This window comes from Triturus cristatus, chromosome 1_2, assembly GCF_964204655.1.
Source record: "Triturus cristatus chromosome 1_2, aTriCri1.1, whole genome shotgun sequence".
Classification (NCBI taxonomy): domain Eukaryota; kingdom Metazoa; phylum Chordata; class Amphibia; order Caudata; family Salamandridae; genus Triturus; species Triturus cristatus.
The window spans coordinates 459,948,014-459,969,773 of NC_140580.1; the positions used below are offsets into that span (position 1 = coordinate 459,948,014).

Genomic DNA, 21,760 nt, shown 5'->3' on the forward strand with positions numbered 1-21,760 from the left:
CTTTAGAGTTAACCGAAAAGATTAGGGAATTGACTAAAAACTTAGAAGCCGTAACTGTTCCCTTAACCGTAGGTCCAGTAATGCCTATTTTTGATAAGCAAAAAGATAATGAACATTGTTTAACGGTTCCTTATAACAGTAATAAACAGACAGAGAGGCCAAGGATAAATTCAGAAGAGAACATACGGTGACAGACAGTAAGTGCATCAGAACAGAGTATGCCTAAAAATCTGACAGCAAATCCAGGTTTAGTTGATAGACTGATAACGACTACAGATTCCATATCAGAAATCCCAAGGGACTCAGAACGAAGCAATGAGGAAAAAAACCAGTGGGTCTTACTTCAGAAGAATCAGGGGGCATATGTATCAAACGATTTTGTATTCGCAAACGCTGCGATTCGCAAAAAAACAGCGTTTGCGAATACAAAATCGCAAAATGAGATGTATGAGCCATTTTAGCATCGCATTATTAAGGAATTGCTAATTTTGCGATTTCTTAATTTTGCGTAAGCATTTAAGGAATCGCAAATTGCGATTCCTTAAATGCTATGTAACACGCAGCCAAGTTGTGCGATTTCTCCTTAAGAAATCGCAAATTACCACCAACTTCAAGTTGGTGGTAATTTGCGATTTCTTTGAAAAATGCACTTTTTGGCTTTTTTCAAAGTGCCATGTGGCGCACATACATGCCCTTAGGGCATGTATGTGCGCCATATGCACACACATGCTAATTTCAGGGGTGCATCAGGGTGTCATCATGACACCCTTGCACCTTTAAAATTAATCTCAATTTGCGATTAGCAAATTGCGATTCGCAATTTGAGAATGACTTCCCATTCAGTGCTATGGCCCATAGGAATGAATGGGAAGGTATTCCTTAATTGCGATTTCGCAATTTGCTAATCGCAATTAAGGAATATTAAGAATTCGCAAAATATGTGCGAATTTTTAAATACATCCCGTTTTGCAATTCTCAAATAGCGATTCTCAAAAAATCGCTATTTGAGATTCGCAAATGGAGATTTTGATACATATGCCCCTAAGTGAATGGTTAAGGAGCTTACAGAGAAAAGATCGAGAATCTCAATCTATAGATATGGCCAAATTAAGGATGGTTTTGGAAGAATTAATAGTAAGGACTATCCCTACAGAAAAATTAAAATCCTATCAGGATGAAGAATTACTCTTCTTGTGCAAAAGTATAACTTGGAGAGCAAAGAATCTACATGAGAGACTAGAAGAAGTAGCAAATGAAATGGGCATAGACATTGAAAAGGTAAAGGCTTTGCAAAAACCATATCGAGTAGATTTTACTGAGAAAGATATTGAAAATTTGAACACCACAGGACGGATAATCCAGATTAAAGACATAATGATTTTGTTGAGGAAATGGGGAGATGTGGATAAATGGAGAAGTAGGTGGTTTAGAAAACGAGATGATGCCTCAGAGAAGACGTTTGCAGCTTTCCCCGTAAGAGAAAAAGACAAGATAGTGACAGAATGCCCTATGAGAGAAATTCCAGGAGGAGGATATGTACATGTTCCTTGGACTAGGCAGGATATTTTGTCATTTACAAATGATTTCCCTCGACTACGCGAGAAGCCAGTCGAGTTGTATAGACAAGTGGACAGATTTGTAAAATTATCAAAAGTTTTGTGGATTTATTTGAATACCCTATTTGACATAATAGTACCAGCAGATTTATGGACAGAGTGCAACATTGTAATAGACTGGCCTACAAATAAATACCCTAGAGATCCAAAGACAGGTACCCCTGATCCAGAGGTGATGAAAAAATATGAACAATTAATTACCTTTTTGAAAAATAAAGTATCTCCCAAAGAGACCGATTGGGTAAAAATAGACCGAACTCATCAAGAAACTAAGGAGTCGGTGCATGCATATTACAAAAGGTTAATTTTTGCCTTTAAGCAATTTAGTGGTGATGAAAATTTGAGTGAAAAGGATTTAAGTCATTTTGTATACAGATTTGTATATGGACTATGTCCTGAAATTAGTGAAATGATTAAGCAGCATACAGCGGATTGGCAGAGCAAGAAAATAGATGAAGTACTGAGACATGCAAAGTATTTCAGTGATGAAATTGAGGCCAAGCAGCATAAATTAAAGGAAAAGGCTATGTGGGCACAAGTAAAAGTGGCAGAAAGACAGGAAGCACAATTGATTAAACAAGCAAATAATGCAGGACCAAAACCTAGATTTAATACTGGAAAGGGAAAGGGACAATTCAATATTGAAGAAGCCAAAAAGAAATGGCCATGTCATAATTGTGGCAGAATAGGGCACTGGAAATCCGAGTGTAATTTCCCCCCGAATACTAATGGTGATAATGCATCATTGAATCCGCAGGTGCAGAAAGAGGTGAGTGGTCAACCGCAGCGACAGCAGCAGGTTGTTACCCAACAGAATCAGGTGCCAAAACCGCCTATTCCACAGAGCGTAAATTCACAGAAATACAGTAATGAGACAGGATTCTACAACGAAGAACCGGTTACTAAGCTGGCGCGCGCTAGCGCTGTTTCGCAGTATTGGCTACAACGCGATGAGAGTGAGTCAGAAGAAGGTTATTGACAGTGCCGAAGGGAGGAAGAAGGGTGCGTACTTGGCGCAACTCTAGAAGTAGACCAGACAGGCCCTTTTGTGGACGGAAAGGTAAATGATGAAAATATTACTTTCCTAGTAGATACTGGTGCTACTCGAGCAACTGTTAGGTCAGCTGATGTTAAGAATCTTCCTCTGTCAGATGAAACAATCCAAGTGGTTGGAGTATCCAACAGACAGATCAAAACGTATCTCACAGAACCAGTATAAGTCAATATAGGGAAATTTTCCGAAATGCACCGCTTTGTTGTGTGCGATTCAAGTCCCGTAAACCTATTAGGACGAGACCTGTTGTGCAAAATGAATTGCACCATATTTTGTACCCCTGATGGTATAGCATTTGAGACCCCGGATGAAGACGTACTGTATAAAATGACTATGGCTAATATGGAAACTGAGATTACTGAAGCCTATGCTGTATTCAAACCTGACGAATTACCAAAAGAATTGAAACAAACATTAAAAGCAGAGGTTTGGGATTTTACAGGAGAAGATGTAGGATTGATAAAAAATGTGGATCCCGTTAAAGTAACAGTGAAGGAAGGAATAAGTTACCCAAATGTTCCTCAATATAAATTGACACCTGAAATAATTGAAGGAGTTACCCCTATAATTGAGAAAATGATTAAACAAGGAATTTTGAGAGAAATAATGAGTAGTTCATGTATTTCACCAATTATGGGTCTGAAAAAGCCTAATGGAAAATTCAGGATAGTGCAGGATTTGAGAAAGATAAACAAAATTGTTGTGTCGTGCTGTCCTATAGTACCAAATCCATCAGTGATTTTGTATCAGATTCCTCATGATGCAGAATGGTACACAGTAATTGAATTATGTCACGCTTTCTTTTCCATCCCGTTGCACCATGATAGCCAGAAAACGTTTGCGTTCCGTTTTGGTGAACGTATTTTGGCTTGGTGCCGAATCCCACAGGGGTATACAGAAAGCCCCTCGATATTTAATCAGATATTAAAAAAGTCTTTGGAAGATTTAGAAATGCCCGAGAATTCAGTGCTAGTTCAATATATCGATGACCTGCTTGTGGCGTCGAAAACTCGAGAAGCCTGTGTAATGGACACCATAGGATTGTTAAATCATTTGGGTGATGGAGGACTTAAGGTATCCCCATCGAAATTGCAATTTTATCAGAAAGAAGTTCAGTATTTAGGTCATAAAATTGAAAAATGACTAAGGAAAATAACTACAGACAGGATCAAAATAAAAAAAGGAATGAGAGCTCCAATGATGCAAAGAGAAGTGAGAATGTTTCTTGGAATGGTTGGATATTGTCGTCAGTGGATAAGTAACTTTTCCCCGATCGCAAAACCTTTGGTACGCCTGACGAGAAGTGATGTGAGAGATCCCGTTGACTTAGATAGGGAAGAACTATCAGCATTTAAGAAATTGAGAGACAGCTTGTGTGAAGCGCCAGCATTAGGAATGCCTGACTATGATAAGGAGTTCGAGTTGTACTGCAGTGAGAGCAATGGATGTGCACTTTCTGTATTAATACAGAAACATGGAAAATTGAGAAGACCAATTGCATATTTTTCAGCTATGCTAGACCCTGTAGCTGTAGCCTTGCCAGGTTGTTCGAAAGCAGTAGCTGCTACTTGTAAGAGTCTGGAACAGAGTGAGGGAATTGTGATGGGATATCCTGTGCGAGTGTATGTACCTCATGATGTGGCAATCCTTTTAACGAGGAGTCGCACTCAATTCATGACGCATAGTCGGCAGACTAAGTATGAGAAAGTCATATTAGGTGCAATGAATGTGAGCCTTGCAAGATGCTTAAATGTGAATCCTTCAACACTATTGCCTGATGCTGAAAATGTCGAAGTCAGGGACGAAGTGGATCATGATTGTTTGGATGTATTGGATTTCTGTACCAAACCACGTCCTGATATAAAGGATGTACCCTTGTCTGAGAGGGACTTTGTGATGTTTGGAGATGGGTCATGTTTGAGAACAGACAAAGGAAATCTGAGTGCAGCATATGCAGTGTGCACAGTTGCAGCAGTAATGGAGGCATCCTACCTAAAGGGAGTAAAATCAGCTCAGGTTGCTGAACTGATAGCCTTAACTAGAGCATGCAAGATTGGAAAGAATGTGAGAGCGACTGTGATAACTGATATTCAGTATGGTTTTGGTGTTGTGCATGTTTTTGGCCAGATATGGCTACAGAGAGGATTTCTGACTTCAAGTGGAACTCCTATAAAGAATGCTGAAGTGGTTGGAAAGTTGCTTGAGGCGATACAGCTGCCAAAGCAATTGGCTTTTGTGAAGTGTGCTGCTCATGTACAAACCGCTGATTATATCGCGGTTGGAAATAAATATGCCAAAGATATGGCCCAATATTGTGCTCGAAATCAGAACTCAGTCAACAGGGTTTACTAACACTGTGGGTACCTGGGAAGAAGTGAGGCAATTGCAGGAAGAAGCAGGAGATGAGGAAATGAGACAATGGGTAAAAGCAGGATGTGCACCAAGAGAAACAGATCATGTGTGGGTTTATCGAGATGGAAGACCAGTCACGCCTGGTAGCATGATGTCTGCCATGGCACGGATGTATCATGGACAGGGACACATAGGGAGGGACGCGATGATTCGGTCCTTCAAACAAATGTGGTACAATGCAAAATTTAGACTGGTAGCTGAGAGTCTTTGTCAAAGATGCCTTATATGTCAACAGTTCAATCCTGGAAGAAAAACAGTGGTAAGTCTAGGAACGATAGGTCGAGAAGGAGGACCTTTCACCAGAGTGCAGATTGATTTCATTGAGTTGCCGCTGTGTAATTGGTTGAGGTATGTTCTAGTAATGGTCTGCTTGTTTGCAAGGTGGGTAGAAGCATATCCCACAAGAAGGAGTGATGGAATTACTGTAGCAAAACTGCTTTTGAGGGAATTCATCCCTATATTCGGGTTCCCAGTTACAATTGAATCAGATAGAGGACAGCATTTCCATAATGAGATCATGAAATTGATTTGTGAAGCATTGAATGTACAACAGAAACTACATTGTGCCTATCGCCCAGAGGCTTCTGGTGTGGTGGAACAAATGAATGGCACTATTAAAAATCGTTTGGGAAAAATGTGTTTAGCCACAGGTTTGAAATGGCCTGATGTCTTGCCTCTGGTACTCATGACTATTAGATCGATTCCAGATAGAACGGGTTTGAGTCCACATGAAATAATCATGGGAAGAGCAATGCGCCATGTATTCATACCAGTCAACAAGCTGTTGCCTATAACTGATGACTTGGTGTTGGAATACTGTAAGGGGCTGGCTGACGCAGTTCATTCTGTGTTTCATCAGGTTGGAGCGGATGCCACCACCCTTGAAAAGAAGCAAGCTCATGATCTTAGCCCAGGAGACTGGGTGAGAATCAAAGTACACAGAAGAAGAAACTGTCTGATCCCACGTTGGGGAAAACCACGACAAGTGATTTTGACCACAACAATAGCTGTGAAGTGTGCTGGAATAAAGAACTGGATACATGCTAGTCACACACTAAGAATCCCAAATCCAGTGGATAACAAAGAAGGAGAATAGTTTGAAGAGTCAGAGACTAGTTCTGAATCGGATGCGGAAGAAACAAAAACAAGGGAAAATCCTGAAAAGGGGGAAACAGAACCAAGTTTGATCGTTGCCCCAGAAAATATTTCCTTGAGAGGAAGATTACAGATTTCTGATACCAGCTCAGACTCAGAGACAGAACAAATACCGGAATGCTCGGGAAAAGAGAAAAGCAGTGAAGAAACAATCAAGGAAGTTATTGATAAGGAGATTCTTGATGGAAAACTGAAAGAAATTCCACCTGAAATAATAAAAGTAGATGAACAGGTGCAAGCTACAGAGAGAGAGGGAAAGATTCTTGCGGAAGACCCCCGAGGAGTTGTAGGGAATTCCAGCATCCAGTTAGAGGAAGGGATAATTAGTCAGCAGGAAGATTGTGTGCAAGAACCACGAGGAGGGACAAAAGTAGGGAAAATAAAAGAAGTGGTGGAAAGAACAGCTGAAAGCAAAAAGCAAGTTGAAACAGAATCATAAGAAAGTGATGAGGAAGTACCAGAAGGTCGAGTCTTGAGAAAAAGAGCATGGAGCGCTGAAAAGAATAACAAAGGAAATACATCGAAAAGACCAGCAAGAGATGAAATCTGGCCTAATAAGATAAAGGGATTAAGATATCGACTGACATGAGTGAATTCACCAAGAGCAGAGCAGGTGAATGAAGTATCAAGTCAAGAAAAGTCGAAAGATGAGAAAATAGTTACAGCAGAGGAAAACAAAAGAACGAGAAAACCCAACCAGAAGTATAAGTCGCAAGAATGGTCGTATGTGGCCCTGCCTGAAATAAAAGAAGAGGCAGATAGCCAAGAAAATCCAGAGGTGACTGTACCGGAAGTGGTTGAGGAAGACGAAGAATCGGAAATCCTGAGAGTTATCTTGTCCGATATTGGAGAAGAGATGGATGTTCAGGAAGTTCTGTATCAAGATTACGAGAGAAAAGTAAAAGACGATCAAATGCCAAACTGAATACGACAAAAAAAAAGCTGCTAATGGAAAGAAAATAGAATACTGGAAAAGACATAACAATTAGAACCAAGTAGGTGCTTAGAGCCTTGGGTTAGACAAAACTAGTTGTGAAGTAGAAAGAGGCTAAGCCAAAAGACACTGATCATTTTGCAAAAATGGCAAACATGGAAAGTAGAGACGCTAGATGTGTATTTCTAAAACGATGGTTTAAAATGTGTTGTTGTTGTACAGGGTTATTAATGCTTCTATGGAGTATATTAGCTTTGATGATTTCATTTAAGGTTACAATAGACACAAAAGAAGGACATAGTGAAAATAAGACTAATATAGAAAAGATTCAGAAAGTATATCCGACTAAAATAGATAGAAATTACTTACATAAAGACAGGTCTATAAATGATTTCTCTAACAATGTGTTTTCAAAACTTTTGTATGAATATGTAAAGACAATGGATGTGAGGGATTGCTACGTTTGTATGCAGTTACCTGCATCTGTATCGGAGGGAGTGACCTACCATCACCTCCCAGTAATATATGGAATAACGTGTAGTGTAATAGCTAGTCTGTTCTATCAAATAAGGAAATTAAAATACTATTTTTCAGATGTGGATAACATATTTTCACAGGTACCTGCAAATAACAAGTTGAATAAAGTAAAGCCTGCTAAGGTGTTAGGTGAACTTTTCTTAGAAACGAAGGAACTAACGTTAGAATACATATTTAGGAATAATTTGACTTGTAGTTTAAAGAAAGAAGAAAAGACGTTTTTGGATATGGTTGAAGAAAGGAGTTTAAAAATGCAAAAGAAAGCATCTGAGAGAAAAGAGGAGAAGACAGTCTGGGATGATGAAATGGAAAAACACTTGAAGGGAGAAGCTAGTCCGACTATGGCTTTAGATTGGCCCCAGAAAGGGAAGTTGTGTATTAGAAGGAATCAAACTGCATATGATAACTACTTTGTAGGTAACAGTGAGTGCCATGATACATACCGAATCATGGGTGTATGGGGATTTAAAGGAGGAAATTATCCAGTTTTTCCTGGGTTATATTTTATCTGCGGGAACAAGGCATTTTATCATTTGCCAGACCATTGGTATGGCACATGTTATGCAGGTCTGGTCTTTCCAAAGATATTCCACATGGGAAGAGGAGAAGATGGTGTATATAAGTTAGGTAGTCTATTAGCTCGTAGAAAGAGAGAATCTTGGTCAGAAATTGTAGGAAACATTTTTGGAGCATTGATACCAGCAGTGGGAATATCTCTAAATGTACACAAAATTAGAAAACTATCAACAGTAGTGGATCGCTTGTCAACAAGCACCGCTGGAGGATTTTTATTTGTAAATACTGAAATGGTTGCCATGCGTGCTACGGTAATGCAAAATCAACTTGCCCTTGATATATTATTGGCAAAAGATGGTGGAGTCTGTGGAATGCTGAAAGTTCAACATTGTTGTACTTGCATTCCAGACGAAAGTAAGGATCTGAAAATTTACATCAAAAATATAACTGAATTGCATGAGGAAATTACATCACTGGAGGTTGAAAGTGTTTGGGAAAAGATTGGGAAGAAACTCTCCTCTATTAAAGATTTCCTGGTAAACTTAGGTAGTACCATTATAGGTAGGATCTTATTTCCATTAACATGTGTGATTTTTATAGTATTAATTCTAAGATTAGTTTGTTTGTGTCATAAAAGAAAGAAAATACAGAAAAACTTAAAAAGAGAACATTTGAAAAGAAGGCAGAATAAGAGACAAGAGAGGGAATTTGAAGAAGTAGAATTAGAAGAGATGAAAGAAAGTATGTATAAAACAGCTAGAAGAGAAGAAATTGGGGAAACAGAAATGTAAATTAACTAAAAGAATTCATTTCACTTTCTTGACAATTTGATACAAAATTTTAATGGTGTGGTGATAAAATCACCAAAGGGGGGATTGATGGAGCGGGTAGTACAACATGTTGTATACCTCCCCATTCTGCATGAAAATACTAATCATAATATTATTAAATGAGTTTGCATGAATATTAAACCAACATTACTAATATCCAAATTACACGTGGGATTGCATATTGCATGGCTAAATAACCTTTATGACTAACATCCGTACGCATACTAACATTAGTATATGTAATAAATAGAATACTGCATGATATATGTTGCTTTTGAGATGTCTTTGTAATGTTGCTCGAGAGGAGGACCAAAAGGGTGAATATAAATGCTTTAAATGTTGCTATATGCTGGATAAATACAAGTACATAGAGGGATTAGTGAGGGGTTAACATTAGATTTATAATTTCTATGCATTAATTACTCTTTTGTGTTTGTTTCGCTTAAGTTGGCGTTTGGGCCTAAATCTCAAAATGTCCACCGACGTGACACGACGAAGTGGCCACTGTCCCACGAGGCATGGAATGAAGTGCACAGAAGCGACAAAGTCTTCCAGACCTCATCATGAACCCTGATCCTAGTGTTCTCAAACAAGGTTACTGTGGGATGATGGCCAAGACGAAAGACAATGGACGTCCACAGTAAACCAGAACGGACCGATATTAAACGTACTCATGACATCACCCCTTGAACTGTACCAAAGTCCCAAAAAGATTCTATCGGACGATCCCAACCAACCAATCACGACCGTATTAAAATAACAAAATATATCTTCTTGCTTTGATTTTATTATAAAAATGCTCGGTAGAATAGAGCGGACCGTTCTTATCGCAATCGTTCTTTCCGATGACAACGATGGCGACGGTGACGCTACGCGAACTCTACTACTTAGGGTGACTGCTGCGTTTCCTGAATCCTAGATTGTCCTGATGCTGCCCAATTGCCTGACGACTGCGAACTTTTCCTAATTCTATGGGCACTGACAGATGCTTGCACGTTTCTGGTCTTTAACTATTCTTTGAGACTGTAGCGTGCTGAGCACAGAACTTTAAACTTTTAGACGAATGACGACAGATCCGAGTATGCAAACCTAATGATTTAGAGGACTTCAGATAGCCAGATTAGGTAAATATGGTGTTCTGTGATTTACTTGAAATTTGATATAAACTTTCAAAATGCAAACCTATCCTTTCAAGAAATTTTAGATAAACAGATATTGATTAACACAAATTGAGTTTGTGGTTTATTAAGAAGGATAAGATCTAAATCTTGAAATGTGTTTTAGCTGGTTCTAGATCACCATCAACCAATCCAACTATTTGGTCCATTGACCACGTGGGAGGAGTGCCTTGATGATCAGGATTGAGATCTGTAGGTGGAAGGGGTATTGATGTATAATTTGTAAATTAATTTTTCTTTACCTATAGGTTATAAGGTGTTCCCCCACATGTCGAGCGCTCGAACTGCTCATCCCTCCAACTGCGTGCAGATCGGTGAATGGTTAGTGTGAGTGTTGGTGTTATGGGCCCCACCAATGACTGCATGTGTGAATGAGTTAGTGTGATATTGGGTCTGCGTTACCAAGGTTTCGGCGCTGCATGTTTTTTTTTTAAGTTCTCCAATCCAACCCAGCCAGGTTCGGAATGACCAGTTTATGGCATGTGGCAGGGGAGTTCTTCAACCCAAAAGGCATGACCCAGAATTTTAAGTGGCCTTCTGGTGTTGAGAACGCTGACCTCTCTTTAGCCCCCTCAATGGTGGCAATCTGCTAATACCCAGAAGTTACGTCAAACCTACTGAGGGACTTGACAGCTCCAAGCAGATCAATGAGCTCATCAGATCTGGGTATGAGGTGTGCATCATTCCAGGTGACTGCATTGAGACCACAGTAGTTCAGACAGAAACTACGTTCAGGTGTGACACTTTGAGAGTCAAACTTGGAAATCAAAACCACTGAGCTGGACCATAGGCTTTTGAGGGCTCAATAACCCCTAACACTAGCATTTTGGAGACCTACTCGTCCTCATTGATGCTGGTCCTCACCTTATCAGACAACTGGAAAATTTAGATCTTTACAGTATATATTTAGTTATGGTAATCGTTTATTTTTTGTGTGTGGGGTTTTACTTTTATAGGGGTAAATGGTGGGGATTAAATACATTTTACTTACTTTATATTTAGTAGTTTAATAGTAATAGTTTTTTAATTGAAAAGAAGTTTTAATTATGCAATTAATATTTTACAGTTTAATTTTAGCTGTGGGTTGTTGGGATTTTAGGGGTAAAATGTGGGATATTAATTAATTTTTATTAGATTTAATTTGTTTTTTAATTGATAATATATTTTTAATTAATTATGCTAGTTTTGTTGAAATTTGTATGTGGTATGTGATGTGTGTGGTGTTATAGGGAAACAAAAAAAATATGTAATAATTAATGTTTTTGTTTCTAAACATTTTCTAATTAAAAATATTTATTTGTTTGAAGTTTAGTTTTTATTTTATATAATATAATATTTGTAGGTATTTTTCATATGTAATTAACATTATAATATGTTTTTATTTTAGATTTTTAATATTACATTTATTTGTATTTTAATTTGTAACATATTGATTTATTTATTTAGTTTTGTAAATATTTTCTAGATTTTTTAAATATTGTACTTGTGTTTACTTTTGAGCTGACTTGAGAGGGAATAGTAAATGTTACCCCTCTGCTATCCAACACTTTGCTTACTGTTACACTCACTGGAGTGGAAATAGACATTTTTACCGATCTGCTCTCCAAACCTTCCTTACTGTTGCACTCATTGTAGTGGGAATAGTCATTTTTACATGTCCGCTATCAAAAACTTTCCCTACTGTTGCACTGATTGGAGTGGGAATAGTTATTTTTACCCCTCCGCTATCCAACACTGTCCCTACTGTTACATTCACTGGAGAGGGAATAGTACATTTCATCCCTCCGCTTTCCAACACATTCCCTACAGTTGCACTCTCTGGAGTGGGAATAGTGAATTTAATCCCTCTCCTATCCAACACTTTCCCTACCGTTGCACTCACTGGAGTTGGAATATTACATTTTACCCCTTTGCTATCCAACACATTCCCTACTGATGCACTCAATCGAGTGGCAATATTCATTTTTACCCCTCCGCCATCCAACACTTTCCCTACTGTTGCACTGACTGTAGTGGGAAATTTAAGTTTAAATATTTTTAAACAGTTTAATGTTTTAATTTATAATATAATGTTTTTTATTATATTTTACGTTATTGGTATATATATATATATATGTCGCTCCTCCGCATTCGACAAAGCGCGGCACGCTTAAGGCGGGTGCTTCAAATGCGGCGGTGCCCCGCAGTATCCATTGTCGCTCCCAAATTCCTCCTAATTACGCAAAAAGGAATCACGAGCACTCACGGGGGGGGGGGTAGTTCACGCAGCCTCGTTTATTTCGGCAAAAACAACAAACGCGTTTCGGAACTAGTCCTTCTTCAGTGTTGTTACCAAATTCATCACAAGGAGCCATTTTATAAACAGACATTCGCTTTGGAATCATCGAAATAGAAAAAGGGGGGAAGGGGGGTGATGGCCAGCATATCGCGAACGCCATCTTACAAAGGTCAAATCCTTGCAATTCATTAGTGTTATATATAAAAGCAAGAGAGGGTTTTCTAAAAGCAAAAGACAATCGCTTCATTTGTATGCTTTAAACATATTAGCCCAGAGGACCGACCAAACAGTCATTGCGCACTTGAGTGGGCATTCCACTCTGCCCCTCTCCTGCTCCGTGAGTAGAGCAGCCCCACCCACCATACCGCCCGCAAAGGAAACACAGCATGAGTGCATCGGAAAGTTATCATCATGTTATGTTTCCTCTTCTTGCACTGCTTAAAGGCAGTGGGGTGACACTCTTCCACCATAGCGATTGAGCCGCCACTTGGGGTGTGTCACTGGGCAGACTCGACCCCCCGGGCCTCCTCAACTACGTGTCCCACCTTCTCCTCACCGGGTCATTGACACCTTGGTCCATTCCACTTCGCTATCTCCAAATCGGTGACTCAGACAGCAGGAGCCTCAACCAGGCAGGATTTCACAAGCCTGCGTACAGCATTTGCCACCCAGTCCCCTGGTGAACCTCCTGATGCAGGTGATGCAACAGAGCCCCTTTAGGCAGCTCAGTTTGGTGCAGCTCAGGGGCCTCACCCTCCACAGAGTCTGGTCAGCGCAACATCCTCCACCTTTGATGCAGAGAGGCACGGCCCACCATTGGTAATTCCCCGGTGTAGTGGTGGCTCATGGTATGTGATGCAGACCTCCCTACATTGACACGCAGGAGCGCCTCTACCATTCCAAGCTCCAAGAGGCACCAGGTGGTCTTGTCACAGAGGTCAGCAAAGTGTCTCCATGCGACCTGGCAAACTTCACCACCACGTAAGGGCAATCGCCCGCGCCCCAATGTCCACTGCCATGGCCCAGCAACTCCATAGCACCTCTGCATCCCAATCTGAGTTCCAGACACAGGCCCAGCGAGGCCTCCGGGCCCCAAGGACTGTCCGCGCTTTCAAGGTTTTGGATGCCATGGTGTTGCAAGGATTTTGCCAAGCGATGCGCCAATTTTTATGATTGTAGCCCCAAGCTTCCTCTTCCCCTGGGACTACGGCTGTTCATTCTGGCTGTTGGGGGCTTGGGGGGGGGGAGTGTTGGTTTGTGCTGCACTTGGCTATGGCTGCTCCATTCTGTATTCCATTGGTTTTGGTTTCTATTTTTCATTGGAGGTGGACTTATAGGCTATTTTTGCCTCTAGAGGCAAAAAAAGTCACTTTGGGCTGACTAACGTGAGTTTTTGTGCCGCTAATGGACCTTTCATCAGTTTTTGCCCGCTATCGTCAGAATTTGTATCACCTTCACGCTAGTGTTACCGGCAGTTTTCATCGCGGCTACATCGCTAACAGGGCAATCGTTTTTGGTGATAGGCCGTGTTAAGAAAACTGCTGATAACTAGCGTTAGCGTTAGTTAGCAGCAGTTCTTTTACATATCCCCCATCATGCTCTGGTATTGATGTTTGGGTACTTGTGGTCTGATAGCCAACAAGAGCCAGAGACCCATGCTGTTCTCCAGCTACTGTTGACAATGGGCACTGCATGCCATCTGGTGGAGTGGTTCTACCGAGCGCAATTGGAGGTAGCCATGGCACCATTGGTGAGGACGAGGGGGAGATGGGGGCACTGCTGGAAAGGGACCCCTTGGCCTCTGAGTGTAGTACAATCCTGGCATACCCCAAGCGCATTTCCCAAAAATACGAGGTTAAAATATGTCCAATTCAATTATATACACATGACCTACTTGACACCTCATAGACTACAGGTCATGTCTGGAGAAGAGCCGAGGGCTTTCCCCAGATGCATGGCACTAGGAGCGGATTTTGGACATATAATATGGAACTGACTAGGATTATGATCATTCTGGGACACTGTCATTGCCACACTCAACAGGATGTTTCATCATATGATCTAATGCACAGCAGAGGTGTGCCTCTTGGGGTTGCTCCCCAGACTAAAGGCACATAGTGTCGGCACCGGATTCGCTGACCTGGCCCTGGCACTGGACAGGTGATGAATAGCAATGTGATGGCGCTCTTAAGTGGGCCCAACGGTTGCGATTTGGACAAGAGATGTTACCATGTGGGCCAGGGTGGAGGAGCGGGCTCTGATTAGGGATGATGCATGAGGGATAAGATAACGCCTACTGGTGGGACTCTGAGCAGAGGTGTTAGAGGCCTGGGACATTTGAGGGGACGACCCTGGGGTAGATACTGGGGACTGGACCTTGCAGAGTGGAAGGGCCGAGGGCAGCCATCAAGACTGCTTGACAGAATAGCACACATTTTGACTAGGAGGTGACAGTGATGGAGACTTCGGTGACACACATGGAGCCCCCTTCTGTGTGTAGTGTGGAAACCCTGATTGGACAACACTACTTGCTCCCCAATGGGAGAGGTCATACCCTGATGAATAACTTAGATGCTTGGTTGGACTTACCTGCAGATAGGTTACCTTACAGCCCTCCCTCACCTCCCCGGTGTGCTAGAACATATGGCTTAGGACCCACAGCGGTGTGTGAACCTTTGGGGGGTATTGGGTAATAAACTGCTGTTCAGATACCCAGGACTGTTTTGCTTTGTTTTAATTTTGCTTATGTTGTTCATCTTCTAGGTCTTATGGCATCAGTGTTTTAGTTACTACAGCTCTAGTTGCAAAGTCCATGCGGAGAGCAGCTCATGATAGAAGATTAGACGTTTGCACTACCTAGCTAGGCTGATTTGGTTAAATGATGTTTACTTGAAACTAGGTAAAGATGTATTACTTAACAATAGTTGTTACATTATGGTTTCTGTTGCCTCTACTGACATACTATGCTTGTACTCAACATATATATTATTTTTCAACTAGACACAGCTGTCAAATGATAAGTTGACTCATGCATATGATTGCAATATGTACATGACTGCTTACATGCAAACCTATGTATCTTTGACAAATGGCAATAAAAATATGTTTGAAAAGAAAACAACTCATATGAAAAGCTATGCCTTCCTCGAACATTGTGTGTTTAAGATTCCTTTGCTTTAGATGTGATGAAAAGCTGCAAAATTATCCTTGCAACACAGCCAAATGAATGACTCGTTGTTTTACTTTGAGTGCTATGGAAACTGTGATAAGCTGTACTTACAGGTATGCTACACAAACAAGCAATCGTAGAAATCATATGAGCTCCTGAAATCTTAAGGTGCAGAGGTTATTAATCATGAAATTTAAAGTTTTAGGCATGCGTGACGGAAATAAACGTGTACATTCTTAGACCTACACATATAACATAACACACTGCAATTACTACAAGCATAAATAAAATAACCTACACCTTTGAAAGTTTCAAAGACGCATTAAAAAATATATCTAAAATTAAAATTAAAAATAAAGCATAAATGACATATATAACCTCCTGACTGAGGTCAATGACTATAAACTCGTAAATTAAACTATAGCGAGTTAAATGAAATAAATAAAGCAAACACTAAAGGAGACCCTTTGTTTTGGATGGCTACAAACTGCAGGATTTGATGAGGATCATGGCTCTGATCATAGCGCTGTTCTATCTATTTGTCATAATAGTTATGGCAGTTGCACACATAATTGAAGGTCAGGACTATGTTAAGTCATCCAACTCAGGTTAAGCTGATTTGTGTAATTCTGAAATAGTCTCTTGTTTTTAGTTTGAAGAAAAGATATATATCAACAACTAGATAATATAGAGATTGAATGAAATATAGGGTAACAGTTTACAATCCTTATCTTCCTTATCTGTGTGTCAGGAGTAGGCACTAATCATTGAAATACTCGTAATGTAAACTGTTACATCAAACATTTGTATCTTTTTCCATTCTTTCCTCTTTGTATGTACCTCATAGACCCACTAGTATCTTTCTCTACCATATCTGTTTTTTTATATCTTCTAGAAGTTGTTGGCAAATGATTACTATAGGAAATCAGTCTTTTCTGCATGGCCACACCAATATTTTTGCATTTTCTGCACCTTATTTTTGCTGCACTTAGAACTTTGTGCACTGTTAACTTTGATAATCAGGAGTAAAGTGAGAGTGAACCCCGTTAAGCATGATTAAATATGGCTACCCATGATTGACATTTTCAATTTGCTTATAAGTCCCTAGTATATGGTGTAGGATAGGCACCCAGGGCCAGGAAGATGAATGCTGTTGTGAACAGCATCACCCATTGTGCCATTCACAGAGTGGGCCTACAAAATTTGGCTTCAGATCTTCCATTGTAGCCTGACATCTTTAGTGTAAAACCTGCAGTGTGACCTGTCAAATAACAATTTTTGAATATTAATAAGTCAACTCTATGTAGACCCTGTAGCCCGCAAGGTAGGGTGCGTGGTAGTTAAAAGTGTGGCATATAGAAAATTAATATCACCATGTACCTACCAATGCAAGGCCTTAAAACGTATTTTTCCTGTGGCCGCACTAGCTGTCCTATAAAGAAAGCCAGAGTACAGATTACAATTTTATTTCTGTGGCTTGGATTTGGGACCAGCTAGAAAAATATTTTAACCACTCTTTTCAGTTTTTATTAAAATCCCAATTTAATGATGAAGTTGGATTTTCAATATAAATGTAGGGAAAGCAACATTTAGAAAGTTATTTTTTACCTGCCTGAAGCATCTGGAGACAAATTAACATTAGCTCTCCAGTAGCTGTCAATTACGTACTTGACCTGAAGAGTGTGAAAGCTTTTCTCAGAGCAGGTACAATGGTCCGGGAGTGAGGAGGTGCTTTCTTACCCTGGCAGAAAGACCAGTTAAATGCTGATCCAGGAACATTATTAACTTTGATGGGGCATGCACTGTCACAAGTAAAATCCCAGCCTTTGTCTTCCTAGGCAGGCTGCCACCAAATCAGTTGGAATAGAGCTACTCCCAGAACCGTTTTTGAGTGATCACTGAGGAGGGGACTGATCATTACTCTGACAATAACTCTGGTTTGGCACAGACTCTGCACAATGGGAGACAGGTTTCCCCAGCATGGTCTTTAGGAATAAGGTGCCTGTGTGATTGTTTTCAGTAGGGTAAACAGGAACTACTGCAAAAGTGGGTAACATGACCGTTGGAAATGTGCCCTTTCTCCAGGTCCCTCCAGATTTTTTGCCATGTGTTGCTGATTCCCTTTTTCTGGCCAAAGACCTCTACCCACTGTTACTCCTGCTAACTCATGGTAAAGTGCTTGTGCTCTCCATTTTTATTATGTTAGAATTAGAACACCCCTAATTAGCACCTTTGATTTACTTGTAAGTCTCCCATAAATGGCATAAATTTGGCATCTCAAGGCACGTTCCTCATAGCACTTTCTGGACCTGCCAAAGATCAAAAGAGGCTTGGACTTCCTGTCTGTGACCAGAGAGGAGCCCAAAAGAACTGAGCCTTCGATCTCTATTACTCAGGACAAAGACGAGGACTCTAAGGGTCAGGTGTCTGCCCTCCTTTGTGGTTATATGGACACAACAAGCTGAAAGAGGCCTTTTCCCTTAAGTGCCCAGTTGATCAATGGCAAGTTGACTGGGCTTTGCTGTGGGCCTCAGTTTGACACCCTAAGTATCTCAAAGTTCTTTACATGTGGCCCTGGGGGCCTCAAAATGGTACTCTTGTGGTTGTATGGGTACCAAAAGAAAGTTATGAAATTTTGTCCTCCAGCGCTCCAGCGGGGCCCATTGGGAAAAGTATCCACCCAGCAGTTTCGCAGTGTTGTATTAGATTTCAGCTTCATTCCACTCAAAGATCCCCACACACCAGAAAAAGCAACAAAGTCACGTTCTGAGCTGCTACTTAAAACATTCTCACTGAGACATATCAAAGCTCTTTCAGGTAAGTGGTCCTTGGTGCCACAGCAATGGCTACACTTTCAGCAGATTCCCGCTCGAGGAGGATTTGTCTTCTCAAAACGGGATAAAGTCCTATTATGATGTGGGATTTAGAACGTTTTTTTTAACTTTTTGACTTCCAGACTTTTCAATGAGACAAATCCACTTAGAGTATCTGACCCGGCTCCTTCGCTGTCAGCCTGAAATCATGCCTAGGTCAGTATAGACTGGCGTGGCAAATAGTGCTTTTTTGCGCTATTTTTACCTAGAAATTTAAATATTCATATCTCCTGATACCCTTATTGGATGTTTATTGTGTCTGTGTTATTTTCCTTGTTAAATTTTTAATGCTTGTGGTTTGGATTTAGTTATTATTTTTGTTCTCCATAAATACTTTTTACATTGTACTAAGTTAAACTTGTCTGCTCTCTGCAATACCATGGAGTTAAGCTCAGGTTTATTTAGTGTCTTTTAGCGTTCACCCTGACAGAAAGGGTTGTTATTACATAAGGTGTAGTGTCGCCCTCAAGAAAAAATAAAACACTTTGTAACAGTATTTTGATAAAAAATTAGAACTGAAATTCAATGCTCTTTTTTTTCCTCCTTCTATATGGAGGATAAGGTGTTGCAGTTCTCCTGTACTTTATGAAAGTAGAATATATTACTGAACATGCATGCAATTTGCTACTCACTTCACAGCTCTGTAAAACATTTTGGATAGTGTACATACCCATAGCCAGGTCTTCTACTCCATTCTCCATATACCCATCAAATGCAAATTCATCTTGTATACAATGCACCACCTTTTGCAAAGGAGTGCAGATTGATCTTTTTATCTGGGGTGAGGAACCTAAATCAGCAAAGCTCGATGAACTTGCACCTGCAAAATCATTCAGTGAACGTGTGGACAATATGACTGCATTGTTTGACTCTTCCTCCATTTCCTCTGTTGTTTGGCAGTGTCCTGTTGATTTTGGAGATGTTGGATCTAAGGGTAAATTTGACCATTCATCACTTGAGATATGTGGAGCATGTAAATCCCTTTGCTGTCTTCTATGCACATTGTCACAGGTCTGGAGATTGCAAGTCTGAGGTTGTATGGTAACTTCAAAGCCATCATTTCTTAAAATACCAGGAAAGGGGACATGTGATTTGTGAAGGCAGTCACATGCCTTCTCTGTTTGAAGATGTACACTAGGCATTTCATCTGGTATCTCCAGCTGCACAGGAACAAGTTTTAAAACCCCTGTCTTTGGGTCTTGTTTTAGGAGGAAGTTATTGACAAGGGGTGTGGCAGAAAGTGTAGAACCAGCTGAGGAGCATGAAGAGGTTGTAGATGAAACATTTTCCTTCAGATCAGACACATAATCAGATGTTGAAATAGAGTGTGTTGCGGAGGAAACTGAATTGTTGAAAAGCTGTCTTTCTGTGGGGGTAGGGAGAGATTTGGTGGGCACACATTTACTGGTCTTGAGGTCTTCATGAGTTACTGAATCGTTTTTTTTAGGCTGCTCATCAATCGCATGGCTTTCTATGTCATTTAAAGCGATTGAGTCCCTCTTTCCCACAATCCTGTCCTTATTTCCATTTTCTGGGGTATGTGTAATTGATGATGCTCCACATGCTTTTTTGTTCCTTTAAAAAATAAAAATAATGTTTAGTGATTGGGATGTTGGAGTGCACATATAAGATTCACTGTTCACATAGGAAACATCACATTTACCTTGAGTTTTCTGTATCTTGCATTAGGATAATTGGTTTGAAATATGTTGCTGGAGAAGTAAAAGTGTTTGGCAATTTAGAAGGGGCATTCTGTGAAAAAAGTTGGCAAGGAACTGGACCTTTTACTGCTGTGAGTCTTCTGTCACTAGACATGGGAACAAAGCCTGTTAAGGAAAAAAACATATTTAGTCTAAAGGTACATGCCAAAGAAATGCAGACAGCAATACAGTGGGATTGAAAATTAAACCTGGCAAATAATCACATTTTGTTTTTATTTTAATGTACTTCATCTCTGTCTAGTCCTGCACTGTTTCAGCGTTCTAATCCTTATCTTTTCAAGGGACAAACAGAACCAGTCACTCGGTTGCCCCACTCTCTTATAGGATGTGCATAAAACAAACACTCCCCTTTTGGTCCTAAATATATTTTCCAAACCTTAGCTTGACTTCTGAAGCAATCGTACAGCCACATCCAGGTTTTTTAAAATTGCTTAGATTGTATTTAATGTTTTATTTTTCACATGTCCAGGGATATCCCTCTGTCAAAATGGATAAAAAGGCATACATAAGAATGTTTTTTTTACATGTTTGTTTCAAATAGTATTGCATACACTCTGGGTTTCCTAGCTATTCCAATTTTATGTTTCACCTCTTCTCTTCGCTACTCTGATGTACTTCACTTTGAGTGCCAACTGAAATAAGGCTTGGTGTAAGGAATAAGGAGCCTGGTTTGCACTACGCCTGGGTGGGAAATTCTGCTCCGCTCGTGGATTTTGTGGAGTGTTTTAGTTTTAAGTTGGCGAAAGTGAGCGTGTAAAATCTTACTCCAGACCACCTTGCGGCGAGATTTCTCAATATGGGCAGTCATGGATGGTCGCTACCACTCACGTTGAGAAACCTTCTGTTCACATTGAGGAAGCTGCCACATGAGTGGAACGTCCACTTGAGTGGCAGAAAGAAGCAGCGCCCTCTTGCGCTGCGCGTGGTTCTGTTCGCCCTGATTTTCCAGTGCAAAACAAACACCTGAAACTAAAAATCAGCATGAATTGCACGACGTAACGCACTTCGCCGCTTGCGTAACTCCTCTTAATGCAGCGCAAACTCCGCCCAGACCTAGATTGCACTTTAACAACCAATGGCTGTTATAGAAATGTGGCCAGGAATGATACATCCCAGGAGTCAAATGAGCTAATGAGGAAATGACAACATCATATACTGCTTCCTTTAACTGTTTGCTGGAAGGAGTTGTTATGTTGAAAAATAGCTGCAGAATCGAGCAACTATTTTAGCGTAAGCCTGACATGGTTGGTTCAAAGGATATATGGCACATGTGTGATTTGGGGCTTGCAGAAAGAGTGATGCCTGTGGTCTACTCGGATTTCAAAATGATTGCAAGAGGAACCCTCATAGCTGATGGACATATTATGCTTTGGGTTTGAACCTGAACTGGATTTGCAACTTGAAAAATGGCAAGCAGTTGGCAAACAGGCTTCACTTTAAGGAATGTACTAGTCCTCTTGTACACTGAATGATATCTCTTTCACAAG

The 21,760-nt window shown here is 40.4% G+C and overlaps 1 protein-coding gene across 1 annotated transcript in view; it reads right to left on the bottom strand.

Moving 5' to 3' along the window:
* KNDC1 (kinase non-catalytic C-lobe domain containing 1) overlaps window positions 1-21,760 on the bottom strand; it is a 575,645-nt gene that overhangs the window by 250,419 nt on the left and 303,466 nt on the right. Inside the window, exons 13-14 of the mRNA XM_085606188.1 lie at window positions 20,216-20,378; window positions 19,223-20,127 (exon numbers count right to left, since the gene is read on the bottom strand). Of these exons, the coding sequence (XP_085462314.1) occupies window positions 19,223-20,127; window positions 20,216-20,378 (1,068 nt within the window). The remainder of the gene's footprint in view (window positions 1-19,222; window positions 20,128-20,215; window positions 20,379-21,760) is intronic.